Source organism: Anopheles nili, chromosome 3, assembly GCF_943737925.1.
Source record: "Anopheles nili chromosome 3, idAnoNiliSN_F5_01, whole genome shotgun sequence".
Taxonomy (NCBI): Eukaryota; Metazoa; Arthropoda; class Insecta; order Diptera; family Culicidae; genus Anopheles; species Anopheles nili.
The window spans coordinates 39,278,631-39,298,548 of NC_071292.1; the positions used below are offsets into that span (position 1 = coordinate 39,278,631).

Consider the following 19,918-nt stretch of genomic DNA (forward strand, 5'->3'; position numbering starts at 1 on the left):
GCACGTGCTGTAGAGTCCTTTATATTTCCCCTTTTGCTTTTTGCACACGCGGCCTGTCGCTGCGTTCACGGGAGGAATATGAAAAAAAAAACACACACACGAACCAGAGAGGGTGAGAATGGTGATTAAAAAAAAAGCAAATGAAACAAGTCACATGCACACACGTGCACACACACAGGGAGCAAAAACGAAACCGGCACGGTGTGGCGTAGAGCAGCAGCAGCAGCAGCAGCAGCAGAAGGTAAAAGGATATAAATGAGACCAATTATCCTTTCTCGGTTTTCGCTGCCAATTTTCCCGCCACCCGTCCTCAGCTTGCTGCTGCTGTTGCGCCAACGAGTGCATGTGTGTTCCGCTGTTATTGTTGTCCCATATTTTCCATTTATCACCGGTAGCGCTAATCTTTCGCCGCTGGATCGTCCTGCACACCACGTGCACCACGTAGTCGGAGTTGTTTTGCATTCAATTGCTTCCGGCGTAATTTTTTTACCTCGCTTTTGCTCCCCCGTGGTTACGCTTTCGTTGTTTTTTTTTGTGTTTGTTTGCACTCCCCTATTTGTCACGTCAGTCCGGACGTAGCGAGCGTACGAGTTGCCGTAGCGCGGATAGATAGGACTAACGAGATCTCACATTCCCCCCCCCTCTTTTTTTCCCATCACGCTACCGCCGATTCCGGATCCTACAGCGGAGGAAAGAAGTTTTGTTTTATTTGCCGGTCGCTACACGCGCGCGATCGTAACGGGAAGGGAATTGCTTTCACTTTTCAAAAACTTTCCGTCCACGTGAACGCAAGCGGAAGGCGTTTTTGTCCTTTCACGCCAGTCACCAACACGTCGAAATGGGATCGCTGCACGGTGCACAGACACGGTTCGAGTGAACTGAACATCGAATCCGAAATGGAATCCGACCGTAGGCCCCGTGTCCCGATATCGTCGATGCTCTTGATAACTCGTACCGTACCATCAAATCCGACCTGAATTGTAACGAACCCGGGATATAGATACTGTGTCCAGGCGCTCCGTGCACTCGGCCACTCGGATTTGCTCTTGCAATCGTATCCTGGCCCCCCTCCGGGGGTCCTTGTCCGGCTGTCGTATGTAACATCGTTTATGTACTCCTATCTAGCTGCGGCGGAAGCGCTACCGTACGCGAACGAGCAAGGAAGAGAGAGAGAGAGTGTGAGTGTGTGTGAAAGAGAGAGAGAGAGAGAGAGAGAGAGAGAAAGAGCACTGGGGGCCAGAGGTGAGCACACTGCAATTCACATAATTATTCAAAAGTACGAAACCGAAGAGCAATAAAATCATCTCTCGCTTGAGTATCATCCCGGCATCCCGGACGTTATCTACATGCAGTCCCGTTTCCGGTCGACGATCCGGAAAGGACTAGAGTACACACTCGAGAAACTGTTGAGCAAACACACATGGACGCACCGGGCTTTCCGCCTCCGCCCACTTCCAACAGCAGGACCACCCTTTAATGCGGGAGCTATGCGAACAATTATTTTCCGCTCACACTATCGTGCGTACGTGGGTTGAACAGTTTCCAGCAGTACTGAACGTGCCCCACCAGGGGGAATTGGAGTAAAAAATATAAAAACCGGACTTCTGGGTAGTATTTGATTCTTTCTCCAAATGCCACCCATCCCTCCCGATGGGATCAACAGTGAAACGCGGTAGCTTTCGAGCATCATTTTCGCCGAATAGCCGTGAGCGGCTAAGCTGGCGCGAAAAAGAAACGTACTTTGTCGTGCAATTAACGACACTTATCACTTTCTCGCCCGAGCTGCTCATATATGTGTCACTTCTGGGCACATGTTTAACGATGCGTATCAATCTCTCTGTCTATCGGTCTGTCTGTCTATCTCTTGCCCCTTATCATCGCTCTCTCTCTCTCTCTGTTGTGTGTACAGGTGTTAGTGTGAGGTGTTGTGGGTGGTTGGGAAGGATACGAAGCAGCGCCCACCTACGACTCTGGATGATGAGATACAAACAGTTGCGATGATACAGACATCCCTTCTAACGAAAGCTTCCCCCAAATACATAGCGCATTGTGCAAGGAGTCCGGCCCAGGGGACCGGGTGTGAGGGGATAATAAAATCAGTGTGACATCCTGCGGTGGGTGGCTGAGAGGTTAGCTTGCGGGAGGTCGGAATGCAAAGTGATAATGTACCTTTTCAACGAAAAGGAGGCATTCCGTCGGTGCGGCTGCTTCAACAGCAACGACTGTTTGGGTTTCCCTTCGAAAGGACACCTAGGGACAAGCTTAGCTCAGGATCAAAGGTACCATGCGGTCGTCTCGGCATATTGAGCAGAAGTACCTCACCAACGCTCACTTTCACTGCTGAGGCGAGTGTTTTGCGATATGTCATGTGGTCGGCAACTCCAACAAAAAAACGCTAAGCCGGTGCTTATGACTCTCTTCATCACACACAGGGATTCGCACACACAATTGCACCTCCACACATTCTCGCACACGCACACATTAACGCCTAAAAGTGCTGATCCGCCGGGTGATGGATGCGCCAAACGGTCCCGTGTAGAATTACCTTAACCGAATGCAAGTCCTACAAAGCGTGCTAGCGATGGATGGGAAAACACCTTCACCTTCACTTAACTGCAACGGACTACTTGGATGCGCAACGACTTAAGCAACTTTCGTCCACATCTATCATCTCCCTTTACACTCATTCGTTGCTCTCTATCTCTCTCTCTCGCGCGCTTTCTTCATTACTTGTTTTATTTTGCACCTTCAAGTTTTCCGGCTCAAACGTAGCTGTAGCTGCGAAGCCACGAAAAACTCCCGCGTGAATGGAAAACGCGTCGTCTCGCACGTCCTCGCGTTACGAAGGGCAACCGCCAACTATATCATTTCAAATAGAATCATATCCTCTCTAGCTAAGAATCCTTTCGGAATGATACATGATATATAAACAAATTTTCATCATGTGTCTGTATACGAGCCGCCACATGCCGGCTCCCGGCCTCGTTTCAGCACCGGCGAGCGCGCACGCGTCCCTCCTGCTCGTACGGCGCTCGTATGTGTATGTGGGTGGGTGGGTGGGTGTGTGTGCTGGTCTCATCCCCCTCCACAGTGCCTCACGTGCTTCGTCCATCCATCCTTTCCCGGCAGGTACGCGTGTGTGCGCGCATCGTCGCTTCATTCTCATTCACATCCTCGCATGTATGGCCTCCACGCGTCGGTCTGCCCTCATCGTCCTGGTGGAGTGGGAGTGGGTGGAGCGGAACACTGGAGCGGAGTTAGGAGGAAGGAGGGAGAGCTGTAGGGTAGAGGTGCCTGGCGGAAGGACTGTGTTGTCATTCTCGACCGAGCGCAATCGGAGCATCATCGTGGCGCTCTCCTGCCGCTTGATGGTGGGATGCTGTGCAGGCGGCTAGAGGGGGCCCGAGGGGGCTCATCTTCAAAAAGGATACATTAAGGACACACAGTTTGGCGGAACGAGAGAAACTCGCTCGTACAGTGCCTGATCGAGGAAAGCAGCATCGCGTTCGAGTACGATTACTTTACGTTTGTTAGGAGTCAAGCTTTTTAGGAGTCTGTGGTGAATTTATCCTTTTTTTATGTTTCACTGTCATGCACTGTTTAGATTATTTGTTAGCGCATTTATTTGTTAATGCATTTGCAGCAAGCCGCTTATGCGGTAGTTTAGTTTAAATAATCCAATATTGCGATAATTCAATGTGTGTAATACTAAATGTTAAAAGGTGTCTATTTTTCATAAAAAAGGTGTCTTATGAAGGTTATGAAAAAAATGTAGTAGTCGTTGTTTATTTTTCTTTTGCTATAATTTTTAGTAAGGAAATGTCATATCAAAAATTCTAAATGTTTCAACTGCAAGTTCGTTTAGTAAGGCAACGCATGGTTTGATATAAAAAAGCAACACTACTTTAGGATAATTGTATGGCATGCTGTGAGGTTCAATGACACTTTGTCGTGTTTCCATTTCCATGTCCAGAAGATAGAACACATCTCGAACCGATATACACCCCGATGCTCGAAAGCGTAGTCTAGCCTTATTACGTCCATCACTGTATATGTGCACACATGCTGATACCGAAAAACCGATGAAATCAATGACCGCAATGACTGCGATGATGCAGATGATGACGATGCTGATGACGATACGTTTTACCGGTAGTATTCGATGATCCGTTTGCCTCCTCGTATTCATCGTTTGCTGCTTCCACACACATGCGATCTCTACTGGACGATTATCACCCACTGGTCCCTCGAATGCCGCACACACCCGCGCACTAGCACACAAACACACCGACGCGCTCGAGCCGGCGAGAGATAGAGATGTTGTGAAAGAGCTCCTTTCTCCGACTGGTGGTGAAATTGAACCGAAGCATACAGAGATAAAATTGTTAGAATGTTACACATTTGTCGAGGTGAAAAGAATGAGGGGATAATATGATGATACCTCTACCGCCCCCACACACTCGCACACTGTCTCCCATTCAACGCACCACGCCCCCTCCACCATCCTTTCCCTCCGCTAGACAAACGTCGCCGCCGACGTCCTTCTCGGGCGACCTTCTATGTACAGTCGAACGTTTATCGGGAACTCATTGGCAAAATTTCATACGAACGATAAGATGTGGAGCCGATTCGATTCGGGGCTGCTTAGCGGGGGTTGTTTGCAATTTGGTGAAGTGTTGTATTTTGCACCCCACGAACCCTTCCATGTTCAACGCGTTGGACAACGTGCCAGTGTAAGGTGTGTGTTTGCTCGGGATGCTTGTTTTGCCACAAAAAAGGGCATTTTTGATAAACCATTTAAATTATGCTCCCACCCGTCAGTGCGGCTAACGTGTGGAGAAGTATGAAAAAAAAGAACATGAAGAAATATGCTTCCGAAATTCCGAACCCCCCTGCGTAGGGTCATGCAGAGAAAACGTCATAATTATTTCACAGCCCCCGTGCCAACTAACGGCCTTTTGCTCGAGCCGGATCGGGCCGGCATGATGCTCCAAATTTCGTTACCTTGCATTATTGACTCCATTCGGAAATGTGAGTCCCCGTTGTGCTATGTACGCGTGGCCCTTGCTCGGGATGGCTCGTATGTACTCTACCTCCACGGACGAGCTGAAGTCCTTCGCAGTAGGACCGCGTGAAGGATGGGCCGGAAAGCTCGTCCCAAGCGAGAAGATCAAGGCTGGAGGTGGTTTCGAGCGGCCGGCTGATGATTTGGAAAAGGCGGGAGATTTGGAGATGAATGCTTAGACCGGGCACCGTTGGGCCTGCGTTGGAAAAGGGATGAGTTTGCTCGCTCGTCCGTCGACCGGCAACTCCGGGAAACCTAATACGTGTGTGCGAAACCATCAAGATGTCGACATTATGTATCCATTTATCTGTACGCGTTCCCATTGCGCCTGTGTGTATGCTAAGCCAGCACCATTTCTAGCCACCCGGAAGGCACCGGCGGGAAACCAAACGGATCAGAACCTCGCACAGCCCATCCGAGGACGTGCAGTGGACTGGTCCACCATTGAGCACATCCACACCACGATAAGACCCGACTACGATCGTCCTGTGGGAGGAGGCAGTGGCCGGGTGGAGGGGGGGGGAGTGGTGGTGTAAGCTTGCCAAACAAAACTTGCCACTCTAAAGCCTTCGCAAACTGGGACGCTCGTCGACCTCCGAAAAGATTGAGCGTGAATTTCGTGGACAGCAAGCCGCAAGCGAAGCGAGAGTGAAAAAAAGCTCATAGCCACACACACATACACATCCATCTCGACCGAGAAGAAAGGATTAAAGACAGCGGTGGAAAACATCACGCATGGCGAGTCCACGCTGGCGGTCACGCTGGCGTGCGATGGTTCCGTCCGATGATGGCCCAAACAGCGCCCAGTATGAGGATGAGCGAAGACTAACTCTATTTGCCGAGCATTATGCACTATAGATTAAAAGTATCTCGGACCGAGCTGAGTGACAGGAGCGCAAATAGATTGCGTTCCTTGTTGCAGCGCGCTTGGGCAAATATCGGGACGCCACCTATTGCTTCGCAAATAGTTCGTTTGGCCTTTAGGCGCCCATCACAGACATCACAGACGGATCGGCCATTCGCAAACGCGTGTGTATGGGTGTGTGTTTGTTTGTTTGTGCACCTGCCCACCTCACATACAGGCATGGCACGGGTGCGGTACATACCCCCCGATGAGCTATGAGCTTCTATGTATTCTGCTAAGTCGTCTCGTGTGGATCCGGTGTTGAGGTTAGATTCTGGACCGGCAGCTTCATCTGGCACGGGCCAAGCGATACATGGTGTGTCGTTGTCTCACTTGCTCCATTAGGACGTCCATTGTGGAGCGATGGCGCAGCTCGGTGCAAGATACACCCGATAAGAATCCTCACCATCGATACCATCTAATTCGCCGACTGCTTCGAGCCCGCTGCCAGCTATTGCTTATTTTCGTTCGGCAACGTATCCCGACGGAGACGAGCATGATTGTTATTAATGGTCGTGAAAAATCACCACCAATTATCGCTCCCGGCACCGGAAGGATGCTCGGCATGGGACGAGGACGGGGAAACCCCAATAAACTGAAACCGGGCGGCCAAGGACTGCCTGTTAACCAGTTGCATGTATCATAGCTGCTATGTAAGCGACACGGTTCGGCGAACGAAAGCGGGCCGGCGCTTGTCAGTGGAGATAATCCTGGTAAAAGTTTATTATCAACTTATGGTGTGCAATAATTTTCAAACCGTTGAAATGGCAGCCTTCTGGCTGCGGAGGTGACGCGCGGATTTTACGAGAGAACCAAGCAGTATAACTTTCTTTAAACATTACATTATTGTTGAGAAAAGATAAGTAAAGGTATCGAATCGCATATTGTTTGACATGTATTGTGGCATACGCAATAAGTAACAGTTTAAGTATTTCATGGAACTATTTTTAATGACTTGTACCACATAAAAATTCCTCATTGGTGTATGATAATGATTCAAAAATTTCGAAAACGGCAGGCAATAGTACTAACATGAGAGAAAACAAGTATAATGCAAAACTTCCATTCTAATATTCTTTTTAAATTGAAAAAAATATCAATAAATAGATACAGATTAGATACTTTATTTTTTTTAATCCTTTGAAAACGAAACTTTACACCAATGTTGGCACCAGATTATTGATGTTTGATATTTCATTGCTTTAATCGTACTATAGAATGGGAGCTCCTGTGCAATATCTTTGCCAAAAAAATAACAATATATTCTATTTTCAAAAGTTCGAATATACAATTTTCACAAGAAATATGGTACATAACCTCTTTTTTTACTACATACAAAAATTCAAATAATTTTATTAATTGATAGACATTTTTCGCAAACCTCTCTTTACTCTTTTCACATTTTGGTTTCCTCAAAGGATGGAAGAAAGACTTTCTTAGAGAACTTCTTTAGCAGTTATCTGAAATATTTTGAAAACCACAAGATTTTGAAGAGAAAAAACAAGATTTTGAAATGATAACAAGAAATGGCTCTATTAATTTGAAGTGCGCACCTTCATGCATAGTGTCTAAGCCAAGGAACTTGCAACAGAGAGCTTCTGAGTCTGAGTCGAATACAGCAATACATATATTAGCCATTATTATGAGGTAGCATAAATGTTTAGAATAAGATACATAAAAAGTGGTAGCTGATAAAGGGTAAAAAAGTTTGAAGTAAAAACGGGAAGAATTTGTTGATAGTTCCTGAGTGAGATTGTGTAATTCAGAAAAGGATGAAAACGAAGATCAATGCTACAGGTTGTGGTTTCTGAAAACATGTTTCTTTGCTCTATGAAAAGAGTAGGATGTATTGATATGATAGCTGGAAATAAAGATTGAGGATAAAATAAGCAGTAACGGAATCTTCAGAGATTTTCAAAGTCTTGGAATGATGGCACATAGGTCCTATTGGCTACAGGTAGATATGGCATAAAACAGAAAGAAACATGAGGGCAAGAAACTAGACAAGTTATATTGGCTTGAACTTATCAAGGATAGGCGTGGGTAGAGATTGAAACAAGAGTTTCAGTAGTGTTAACATTAAGAGAGAAATGGTAGAATGTATGGCAGTTGAAAAAAGTGATTTATAACTGGTATGCTAGGCGATGAGAACAACATAGGTATAATTAAACTGGGAATGAGTAAGTGAGTTGAGTGAACCGATGCAGACCGAAGGAGTTAAAATTTGAAGATACCAATGGGTCAAATAAAATAGGAAAAATACGGAATATATTTAAAGAGAGGATTTGCTAAGATTGTAAATATTTATTGATTTTGTATGAAAAATCTAATGGAAGTTATTTCTTTGCAATAGTTTCCTGCTATTTTTTGATTGGTCCCAGTTTTTACAACTATCCCTTACCAAATTCTTTCTTCAATCTTTTTTATCATCTACATTTTCCTCATATTCTCTCTAGTAGTATTATTTCTTCTTAGCAATGGCATCTAGAACTCTGTCACCAGCATAAATTCAATCTTTCTTTGTGTTTATGAAACCATAAGCATAAGTAATAAATTCACACCATATCGGTGGTCGTCTTTATTCTAAAGCGGTTTTTAAATGTGAGAAGTGGTAATCTCCAGTAATCTATATAGGATTATGCTTTTCTCTCGTTTTTTTGGGGCGTCAAACTTTAAATGTTATTTCTGAATGTTACTAATATTGCATGTCATTTGTGATAATTCTTAATTTGCTTTTTGATGATTTGAAAAGAAGGTTATCTGAAAGTTCTACTTTACCCTGGTTTTCAGTGCTCCATTTTTTCTCTCCGTAAAAAATCAAGAGGAGCAAGTGTGAACCATTTTTTGTGTAGTAGTCCATACGAAAGCTCCTCTTTTAAGGGAAGCTAAAAAAACATTCATGATTACAAAACAAAATTTTTCATACTTGCACAAAGATGCAGATCGACCTCTAAACTTCACTTAACCGTTAATAAGATGCTATGATACTCGTCAAAATTCAATCGTTAAGCTTTTCTTTTACCAGGCTTTGTAACTTGATCTTAGCCCGGGATAAGGCTCAAAGTGTCTGTTGGGAGGAAATGCCTTTCAATCCAGATACAATCATACTGTTGGTTTATGGAACTGTTGGTTTATGGAAGATATATGATTGATGCTTGATATGATACTTGATTGGGTATTATAATTTGTATTCTGAAATGCATCCGTCTACTTTGTTCAACACATATACAACGTTCCAAAGCTATATTCACTTTACGCTTTATTTAGCTGTATTTAGCACCTTTAATTGCCAAAAGATAGGAGAAAACAGGATGTGCTTTAAAAAATACACATAAAATACGGTTAAAGCACACGGTCGTTAACGAAATATAGCTACATTTATTTTACACTTTTTTAGGTTTAGGTGAAAAGCCCTACAATTGTAATAACGGCTATACGTTTGACAGCATTTATTCGAAAAAGGTTCTATCGATCTATCTTTCCTGACGTCTGTAATGTCAAAGTGCGTATGTGTGGGTGTGCGCTGGATTCGCGATTGTTTTGGTCGGTAAATTTGTTTGCGACGATTTCGTGACTTATAATGTTGTATTTTGCATGAAGGTTTTTATCTCAAGTGGTTAACCGTTGTTTTCAGGTTAGTATATTTACCGGTAGTTCAGTATCGCTGGTAAGGCACGGAATCAGTTGAATTGTCTTACAGGTTCAGTTTATATTCTATACAGATAAAGAAGAATAAGAAGAGAGATTAGCTTGTATATCGGTAAAGCTGCAAAGTGAAGTTAAGCTAGAAAACGAGTCTAAATTGTGTTTCAATTAAATAGTAATAAATGAAGGGCTTTAAATTTCGCTTGGTAATAGAAATTGTGAAAGAAGAGCCTACAACAAATAAGTCACAGAATATGTGTTACGCATTCGTTAACATGTTTTTTCCCTTCCAGAGCTTTCACTGTTGACAGGCTTGACTCAGAAAGACAAACGGAAACGACTCACCCATTCCCCAGGGGGTGCTGGTACAGGTAAATGCAATGAGCACAGCCGGATTTGTCAAATCCGAATCCGATGGAAAGCGACCATCCAATAATAAGAACGGCGATTGGATTTGTCCGGAGCCCGAGTAAGCAAACCCCGCTGGCAATATATTAACAAAGCACATTTGAAGAGTATTTGGGATCTAACGTTTTTGGCTTCCTCCATGCATCCTTCCGTGAAATGGTCTATGCCGGAATCCGGCGGAATAACAACGTGTTATTTGTCCCGCAACACCATCCGCGAGTAGTTGTAAAAATCTAAATTTTGCCCGCCGAAGCCAATGTAATCGGTGTGGCAAGGAACGTCCCAGCAGTGGCTCGAAGAATGGATCTACGGCTAGCGATTCAGATGGCGGCGGTAGCAGTAACGCTGGAAGCAAAAAGAAAGTTGGCACGGAAATCGGTAAGGCAGCAGCGGAAAAATCGCGCGGACTGTTCAGTGCCGAAGACTGGCAATGCAATAAATGCGCAAATGTAAATTGGGCCCGTCGGCACACATGCAACATCTGCAGCGCCCCACGTTTTTGCGACGTGGAAGAGCGAACAGGTAGGTGATACTGGGCGATGGAGTCCTTTTACTACTACAACTAACTTTTTGCGTACCCTTCCAGGATATGGCGGTGGTTATAACGATCGAGGTGTGGTTGAATACAAGGATCGCGTAGAGTCTGACGATGAATACGACGAGTTTGGTCGTCGCAAAAAAAGGAAAACCAAATTGAAGGAACAAGCTGAACGGCAAACACAGCGAAGGCGAAGGAGTGATTCTGAGGAGGAGGATAAATTGAAAAGTGGAAAACGAAAGGAACAGCAGAAGCGAAAACGAGACGATGACGATTCTCCGGAAGACGAAGACGATGATGATGAAGAGGACGATGAAGATGAGGACAACGAGGATCTCTCCAAATACGATTTGTGGGGATCAGACGACGAGGTGGCAAAGCAACCGGCTGCGAAAAGCTCTAATGCCAACCACAAACAACCATCACATAATCGTCGGTCACGTTCAAATACTCGATCAAGATCACCCAGCCCGGATCGGCGGCGGCGCTCAAGTGATCAACGCTTCTCAACAAAATCGACTGTTTCATCGACTAGATATGGCCGATCAGATTCAAAACGCTCCAGTACATCTCATCGGTACGCAAGATCCAAATCACGCTCCCACTCTCGCTCACGGTCCCGATCGAGATCAAGATCACCTCGATCCAACCGCCGGAGTAAGAACTGGAGAAGATAAGTCATTTGTTGTGCTTACTTGTTTACTAAACAGGTCAATAACCAATCTTGATGGCAAATAAATTTGTATATTTTAGATCGACCCATTGTTATTTGATTAATGTGTTCGCTTATTTTTCTCTACATCTCACTACTTCACTATGGCATTCAAAATTTTAAATGGAAAAGTGTTTTTTCTAATATTTCTATGTACCGACAATCGAAGATTTTATTATGTTTGTTATTGACGATAAACACCAAAAATAAGCTGACCATTTATTCAAAAAAATGTATCCTTGATTGAAACATCGAAAAAATTGGACTGTGATGTTAATATTTTATAATAATCTCATAAAATTAATGACTGCTGATGAGTAGTAACAAGTAGTGTTTGAAGAATACTAAAATATTCACAATGTGGTTTACATTATTATTCAAACTGTATAAATAAAGCACTTGCTGTGTAACTTTTCGATTGGAGAGAATACTGCTAAATTGTTTCAAAAGCTGTGCCAGTGTATACGCAGCAAATGTTTCAGGCCCTGTGAAATGTTTCCTTCCTTTTCGGAGTCAAGTGTGCAATTGGTCACTGCAATGTCGTTTTCAAAAGTGGTTGTCGTTTTCTTCAAAGTTGTAGAATAAAACTGAGTCAAAGACTAGTAACAGATAAACAAGTTTTATGCAGTTTTCTATATACCGTTCCATCACTTCAAGTAATACGTAAAACTTATACATGAATGCCGAAATGACGAATAACACATGCTACATCTGTTCAAAGAAAAGTTTATTAGACCGTGCTATCTTCGAATACTAAAATTTACTATAAGATCAACTATAAATATTGTACCCAAATATATTCATCATATCCAATACAGTTTTACTTCGATTGAAATAGACAAAAGTAATCCAATTTTAGCACATTCCAAACCAAACAAATTGTAGAAAAAATAAGCTGAAATAAATGATAAATAAACGTAACATTAGTGAACGTACATCCATTGGCATTATTACATTAGAATGAGCACATTCATTACATTAGAGTTAATCTTTTTCATTTGTACAACAGGCAAAAATTAACGAAGTATTAGCAATATATGCTATACAGTCATTTTCCACTGTAATGCCATTCTGCGAATTCAGATTTCATTAAACGAAATATATCATTTTTGGAGCTTATTATTATAGTTTTTGTACTATACATATCAAAAGACAAAATAATTTTGTAGCGCAAAAAAATATTTCGCATGTTTTGGTGGTTTATTTTAGCAGGTTTGGCAAATTGTTTTAGCAGGTTTTGGCGAATTTAATCGCTGCGTTAAGGAATATCCTTCCCGAAAAATGTTCAAGGTACGAATCATTAACATTTGATCACCTTCAAAACCCATATGCCCTCGAAAGCCGTGGCAATAATCAACGTAGTAAACATGAACAACCAAATTGTAGTACTCTTTCTTCACAGCATGAATAACAAATAGCAGGTAGTAAACATCAGCATGAATTATTACAATCGTAGAAGAGCTTAACTGTCTAGTTTAAATAAAAAAAAGGCTTTACACTTTTAGAGTGATTTAGAGACTAAACGGTACCGATTAACAAAGCTTAATTACAGCGTTACAAAAGGAATCAGATTAATATCCCATTCATCATTGCTTCCGCGGTAATTAATTAATAAAATGGTAAATTAGCTGTCGATCGTAAAATCCACGGAAGCACCGGAAGGGCGCTAGTTGATGACGAGTTTCATCAATCCCAACGAGTTTGCGAAGGTCCTTCGTCCAAGCACCCAGAACTGCCAGTGTGGACTTTAGTACCGAAAAGGATCACTTACACAGATTGTTCAACAGATTGCGGTGGGCCCTTCTACCACACGTTTGACCGTGACCGGTCGCTAATATGCGGCATCACGCCCTATCGGCCCACTAACGCCCGTGTTTTCGAACGTTTGGGTTTTCCTCTAATGAAGTACATTAGCAGTCTAAAAATTCACTCCCCCATACTCATCCCACTGGCACCAAAGAGAGTGTTGGAGCGCGTGTTCTAGTCCACCAGTCCAACGAACTGTTGCTGCAGCCTTGAACTGGTTTCAGAATGCTACATTATTGCCGCGACCACTGGCACCGTAGTAAACGAACGAGTCCTGGGCAACGCCGTTGTAGTATGGCGCAGCTACATGTTCATTCGTCCGAAGGTATGATTTCCACGAACAAGTCCTTCATCGATACTTTGCCAGCACGAAGCAGTGATCCCGAAGTACGTACAATGTCGCACCCACTAGCACCAGATGTAAGTCAATCCTTAGGGAGTGGTTTAAAACCATTCCATTAGTAGAATGACCGTGGTCATCGGTGGAAGTTCTGATGCAGAAGTATGCATGCAGAGCGCTCGTATTATTGTATCAAAATTGTATCGGCAAAACCAGAAAGCACCAAAATGGAAATAGCACAAGTTAATTGCAAATATTTCGTCGCACCGTTCGGGTCACTCGTCGTAGTTGCGTTTCGTTCTCACACTCACCCTACACAATCCTTCATTTGAACGCCATCCTGGTATCCATCGTGGGTACCAAAACCCCCAAAAGGTCCTCCGTATTCCCTTCCGTTCTTCCTGCCATCCTGCCACTGCCACCCACAACTACCAACATTCCGCGTCGATGCGTGATGGCTACGGAAAGCAATAACGATTAGTTCACCGTTGGATTGCCTTGAGATGGAAGGGTCAAGGCGTGACTTTTCCTTCCTTCCTTCCAGCACCTGGGTGTGTGTGTGTGTGTGTGTGACCACAGCAGCTGGACTGCCCGGCTTGCGTGGAAAATAGCTCCGTCGCGTCCCATTGGAAACCCCGCTGCGAAAACGCGAAGGAAGTACGCGATGGGGATAAGCGAACAATGGTTCGGTAATGGGACCTCTCCCTGGCTTGGGTGTGTTAATTTATTTTTAGTGACCTCCAACGACGTCGCTAGTCCAACGTGGACTCCAGATTTAGTATTGCCCTAGCAGCCACACGGATAGGACCTGCAGTCCCCTCTGGGTCCAGCCATGGCCACCACGACAGGCCTTCGTGTGTAGGGGCGATACATAGCAGTGGTGCTGTCCACCTACAGTCCGAAGCGCTACCAACAAGGTATACAAATGAAGTGATAAACGGTGGTTCGTTTGGTTGTAACATGCAATGAGTACAAGTGGTGCGTTGTGCTTAAGGATAGCCTATTGCATGGGCAGCTGTATTCACCCCGTCGAAGCATGTTTTATGCAGATAATTTAACGCTTAGACGGCGATAATCAAGTGAACGAGCCTTGCGCGACTGTGAATGTGTTTCGATAGCTTTATCGAATATTAATCGAACTCGCCTCACACCCATGTCCACCGTGGTTGTTCTCCTGCTGTGATAACTTCGTTCTCCCTGTGGCTGTGTAAAGTAGTTCCCCTCGGATGATAAAATATTCAGCGCTGTTCGGTGGAAAGGGTTCTGTGACATTTTCAATCGTTCCGGAGAATATGAAAAAAATGTAGATAAAAATAGTTTTCCATTCTGGTCATACTGTCTGCCGGCCAACAGTAAACCTGGTCGTGGCGTATTCTCAGTTGTGTCTAGTAGACACCAAAGGTGGGGAATGAAATTTTCACCCGAAAGCTCCTTGACATCTTTCAGAATGGGGCGCCAAAAGCATCGCTACTATGAACCCACGGTGAGGTAAGTCGAAATTATTACATTTGCCCAAATAGCAACATTTGCAACACCATGAAATGCTTATGCCAGAATGTGGGACCTAATGGCCTGCAAAGTTATACTAGACTATTTCGCTAAATATACCCTGCAACGGCGTTGGCCCGAAGGTCACACCAAATTGGCAATGCAATTTGTGCAAACTTTTATTCGTGCATGAATCTGGGTCGATCGTGTAAGTAACATTTCCGCTCGCTAATTGGCTTGTAAGCGGAGGCCCCGATGCGCCGAAGGATAATGGGGATGGAACAGGGCTTTACGCTACATCGACCAAACAGTGCATCTGATTACTGCGCAACAAAGCTTTTAAAAGCTAGTTTCGTCTGTTCTCTTAACCAACTGCTGTCTGCTGCTGGTCAATTTTGTGCATTAGGCTAATCGAAACCAGCTATTTAATAACTTTTTTGCAACGTGAAATTTTCTAAAATACTTGATGTTGTACATCTTTTTTATCACATCACCGCTAGATAACAACTCAATTTTTTAACCCCAGAAGTCCAGAACCTTTAAAACTGTAATTGTTAAAAAAATAATCATGCAATCAGTTGCAAACAAAATTTGAATTTTATTCAACTTTGCTCGTCATCAACAATCTTATGGATTTATTCTTCTTTATTTCTGTGTAACAGACTCAGATAAAAACTACGATGTAACTCCATAAATGGAAAGGCGAGCACATTGTGCTTAGCTCAATAATGAATTGAAGTGTTCATTTGCTTAAACCTGTGTAAATAAATTTACGAATATTTGAAACTGCCATTAACACCATATTTTACAACTTTTCAATGACTGCAAGTTTATAATTATAACTGATTCCATAAATTAGAAAAAAAAGAAAAGACCATAACCCAAGAAAGGACCATAGCTCAACAAATCGAAGTACTTTCGAGTAGACGGATATGCCGAACCAAAGCTTTTAAAAGTTCTATTCAGTGACGAAGCGCATACAAATTACCACACATTTTAGGATAAACAAATAATAACTCATTCATCATTGCTTCTCTCTCATAAACGATATCGTTAGGTATTGAAAATGCAGCTCAAATATGTAAATTATTACAGAAAATTAAGGACTAACTTGTTAATAAAATAATTGTTGAGCATAATAGAACGACAAAACGGAAAGAAGTTAGCTATATTAAAATATTCATACAGAAATAAGAATATATATATATAAGAATATATATATATATATATATATATATATATATATATATATATATATATATATATATATATATAAATATATATATTATATATATATATAAATATATATATATATATATATATTATATATATATATATATATATATATATATATATATATATATATATATAAATATATATATATATATATATATATATATATATATATATATATATATATATATATACATACATATATATATATATATATATATATATATATATATATATATATATATATATATTTAAAAAAAAGATAAAAATACTATTTCCTGCAGCGATATTAACGTTAATGGTTTGCATAACAGAATTCGCACAATTGGAATTTCCATTCTATTAACGTATTAAATGTTGCAGCATAGTTAACAGATAGCTATTTCTGCTATCAAATAAGCTTTTATTGGCAAAATCAATGTGTAATAAAATTAGTGCAAAAATAATAATGGTATCACTAAGCAATTTAAAATCGTATCAAAACTTAAAAAATAAGTAGCATGAACAGCAAACAAAAGAGAAAACAACTTTTCATAAATCAATGAATTAGGTTGCAGCTTTTGGTACGCAACAAATGCCTCAAAATGAAAAAAATACAAAAAAATCGCTACTGTTCATTCGTTACAATGCTTTGCATCCCTTGCCAACGGGATTGTAGTAAATAATAGCAATGTTGCTTAGCGATGTTATTCAAACGTTTATTTGGATCAATGCACAGGAACGCACCAAATAAATTTGTTTGTTTGGAACGGCTGTAAGTTTGAGTTTTTCTTACGAGGTTTTCCAGAGGTTAGTTCTGTATCGATATGTTATTAATTTAAACAACTTATACCTAAAGGTTAGTGCAACCAGGAATATTCTGTAATAGACATCCTGGCGAATGACTTAATGACTTACTTTTTGATTAAAATATAACCTTAGAGCCAAACTATTGTGTCGGTACAAGTGTCGAGTTGAAGTCTCAAGCTGGATAGATTCGCAACAGCTTGATTTAGATAATCATGAATCAAAGTTTTCAAATTTAAGGATTAATATTTCTCACAGATCCCGTGGCTCCCAATATCTGGATTGGAATGTTTTTGTGTCGGAGCCGGACATACCTCGATTAAGAAGAAGTAAGTAAATTTGATGTATTGTAATATAAGCTCTGCTTGAATACTCATTGGCTGGCGATTGAACATTTTCACCACTTCATACGCTTGAAGTAACAGTGAATTTGCTTGCTTATAATTGACTGTCATGATAAATTAATGTAAAGCACAATTTAAAAAAAAAACCGTAGCTCACCGAGCGATTGACACTGTTAATAAAAAACAACCCCATCAATATTGTTGACAAATCATTGCAACACACACTTTTACCGACCTGTTCCTTCCAGGAACCGGAAGCTGGTGGTACACGCCGGAACGTATATCCGTGAAGCATCCGCACGAATACATAACGGTAGATGAGCTAAATTGTTACCGGAAGCGGCAGTTCTCGCAAGCCCACGCCAGTACGAACATCACAAACAATACACGAACGGTCGTTTTGTACTCTGCATTATCTCACGTTTCCTCCCCCAGGACATCTTGGAAGTAATTTCTCACTGTACAACAAATCGGAACCATCGCTACCAACGGCCGTGGACGCTCAGCAAACAGAGTACGCCGATAGATTCCAGCATCAGCAACGGGAGGTCTGCAATCGTGCAGTTCCACTTAAACGTAGCACCTCGCTACATATTGTTCCGGGTACGATGAAGGGACTGTCGGAGAACCACTCAAAGTTTGTCAGCTATTCGCAGGACACGATCGTGAAGTACGGATCTTCATTCGCTGCTAATTCATCCATATAATGAAGTGCATTTTTCAGATCACGACCACCTCCAATAAGGCCCGAGGAGAGCTTCAAACTGCCCAATGGTGGAGCCCGGGGAACCGGGCTCGCTAACGCGTCTTCCGAGTATAAATCGTCGTTTTTACCATACGACTTACTGCCAGAAGGCATGGACCACAGGTACCGCAATCGCAGCAAGCGCGGCGAGAAAAGCAAGCAAGAAGACCTGAGTGCCTCGGACTCCAAGTTGCATAATAAGGAGCAGCTGACCCGCAGCAATCTAAGACTGACCGGTGAGGCCACATTCGAACCGGAGTACAAAAGCCAGTTTGGACTTCCGCTTACGGTTGATAAGTCACGATCGACGCCACAACTTAACAACATTTCGTTCACTGGCAACTTCCGGGAGGCACCGTCTGAGTACAAGGAATGCTACAAGTACTACGACCACTTCACCAAGAGCGCCCCGATACGCAAATTCGACAACCTCAGTCTGCATGGCACGATCGAGTTTCGACCGGAGTACAAAGAAAGTTACAGGGAGCTACCGACTGGAGGTGCCAGCGATCAATGGCGATCACAGTGTGTCGTGCAGAAGGACAATCTGGCGCTTAAGGGCGAATTTCTTGGTCGTGAACCCGAATATAGCTACAGCTTTCGAAATCCGCATATTAAGAACAAACCGGAAAAAGCCAAACCCAAAGACAATTTTCTAGCAATGCAGGGTGACATGGATTACACCCCAATGTATCGGTTAGTATATTTAGATGCATTCATTTTATCATTACCACTACTGTTGACTCATAAGATTTGATGGGATTCAGTTTTTTTATTCTCTCCTGCTTCCATTTATTACTAACGATTTATTTTCATTATTTACTGTTAACTGGAGAACTGTTATTAACTGTATTTAAAAAAAAATGTAAAAATAATGTATCTTTTTCATTAGCTGCTCTTACATCGACTATCCGCGCTCGAGACCCCTGGTGAAGAAACCAGTTTGTAGCATCAACTTGGAGGACGTATACGAGAAACCTCCACAACGGCGATTGAATCGCCGCACACCATCCCCGATCAGATATAACATTCACGCTGCGAGCACCGAAGGTTCAAAGCCAGATGTGCTGGAAAATTTCGTCGCTCAGCCTGAGTACCGGAAGGCGCAAAGAGAATTGATGATAAAGAAACGATCCCCACCGAAAGAAAGGGGAAGTCTGTTAGCTCAAAAAATACTGCAAGATAGTAAGCTGTCCACCGATCCGAATCAGCCACTTCCCGTAGTGCATGTGGAGACGGTGACCGGACATACTAACACCACAACCACCAACAACGACGGTAATACAACAAGCACATCGGATACTCCTGCTGCTGGTGGTAGCACAGTAGTAAAGGACACCAAACAGACCGGACGAACTGGCAGTCCGGTGCATTTGCCTGTACGGATAGCAAAGCATGGCCGACGAGCCAAATCACCTATCATTGCCATACAACGTGAAAACGAACCGATCATCTTCTACAAAGATCTGCACCGGAAAGGTGATCACACTGTGCGTAATCGCACGAGAATTATAGAAGCGAATCCGACGTACCGCAAAACGACTTTTCAACCCACGACGAAACCATTTAAGAAACATGAAAAACTGAAAACAGGAACGCAATCATTCGTCGTACTGAACGCACCCGCGAAGCACCGTTCTACACGATGGGCGGAACCGGCAACCATCTATGATTCACATTTCTATTGAACAAGCGTCCATCGCTGATAATATCAACGTCTGATTGTATCCACACTACAACGATGGAATTATTTGAGCATTAAACATTTGAAAAAAGTACGATGATTTGTTAACCTTGATTTATCCGATAAGTGGTTATTAAGTAGAAAAGTAGTCCAACATGTGGATTCAGGCTCTTCACAAATAATCCACTAGCTGTTTATGAAGGAAATAATCTCTGCTCAT

At 42.5% G+C, this 19,918-nt stretch overlaps 2 protein-coding genes across 2 annotated transcripts; both read left to right on the forward strand.

Annotated features, from left to right (window-relative positions):
* Window positions 1–9,994: 9,994 nt before the first annotated feature.
* LOC128725593 (zinc finger Ran-binding domain-containing protein 2) lies at window positions 9,995–11,314 on the forward strand. The gene is made up of 3 exons (XM_053819351.1): window positions 9,995–10,083; window positions 10,246–10,544; window positions 10,609–11,314. Exons 1-3 carry the CDS (start codon window positions 9,995–9,997, stop codon window positions 11,235–11,237), a joined length of 1,017 nt encoding a protein of 338 aa, XP_053675326.1. The 3' UTR covers window positions 11,238–11,314.
* A 3,551-nt stretch (window positions 11,315–14,865) lies between these two features.
* LOC128724219 (uncharacterized) lies at window positions 14,866–19,750 on the forward strand. The gene is made up of 6 exons (XM_053817985.1): window positions 14,866–14,906; window positions 17,184–17,254; window positions 17,518–17,634; window positions 17,705–17,939; window positions 17,994–18,710; window positions 18,907–19,750. Exons 1-6 carry the CDS (start codon window positions 14,866–14,868, stop codon window positions 19,700–19,702), a joined length of 1,977 nt encoding a protein of 658 aa, XP_053673960.1. The 3' UTR covers window positions 19,703–19,750.
* The last annotated feature ends 168 nt before the right edge of the window (window positions 19,751–19,918 follow it).

What these genes read in the sequence shown, in the direction of transcription:
- LOC128725593 (XM_053819351.1), top strand. Translation starts at nt 9,995, where the DNA reads ATGAGCACAGCCGGATTTGTCAAATCCGAATCCGATGGAAAGCGACCA. An exon ending in TGGATTTGTCCGGAGCCCGA is followed by an intron (nt 10,084 to 10,245) that starts GTAAGCAAACCC and finishes ATCCGCGAGTAG; the next exon opens with TTGTAAAAATCTAAATTTTG. An exon ending in CGACGTGGAAGAGCGAACAG is followed by an intron (nt 10,545 to 10,608) that starts GTAGGTGATACT and finishes GTACCCTTCCAG; the next exon opens with GATATGGCGGTGGTTATAAC.
- LOC128724219 (XM_053817985.1), top strand. Translation starts at nt 14,866, where the DNA reads ATGGGGCGCCAAAAGCATCGCTACTATGAACCCACGGTGAG. An exon ending in CATACCTCGATTAAGAAGAA is followed by an intron (nt 17,255 to 17,517) that starts GTAAGTAAATTT and finishes TGTTCCTTCCAG; the next exon opens with GAACCGGAAGCTGGTGGTAC. An exon ending in GATTACACCCCAATGTATCG is followed by an intron (nt 18,711 to 18,906) that starts GTTAGTATATTT and finishes CTTTTTCATTAG; the next exon opens with CTGCTCTTACATCGACTATC.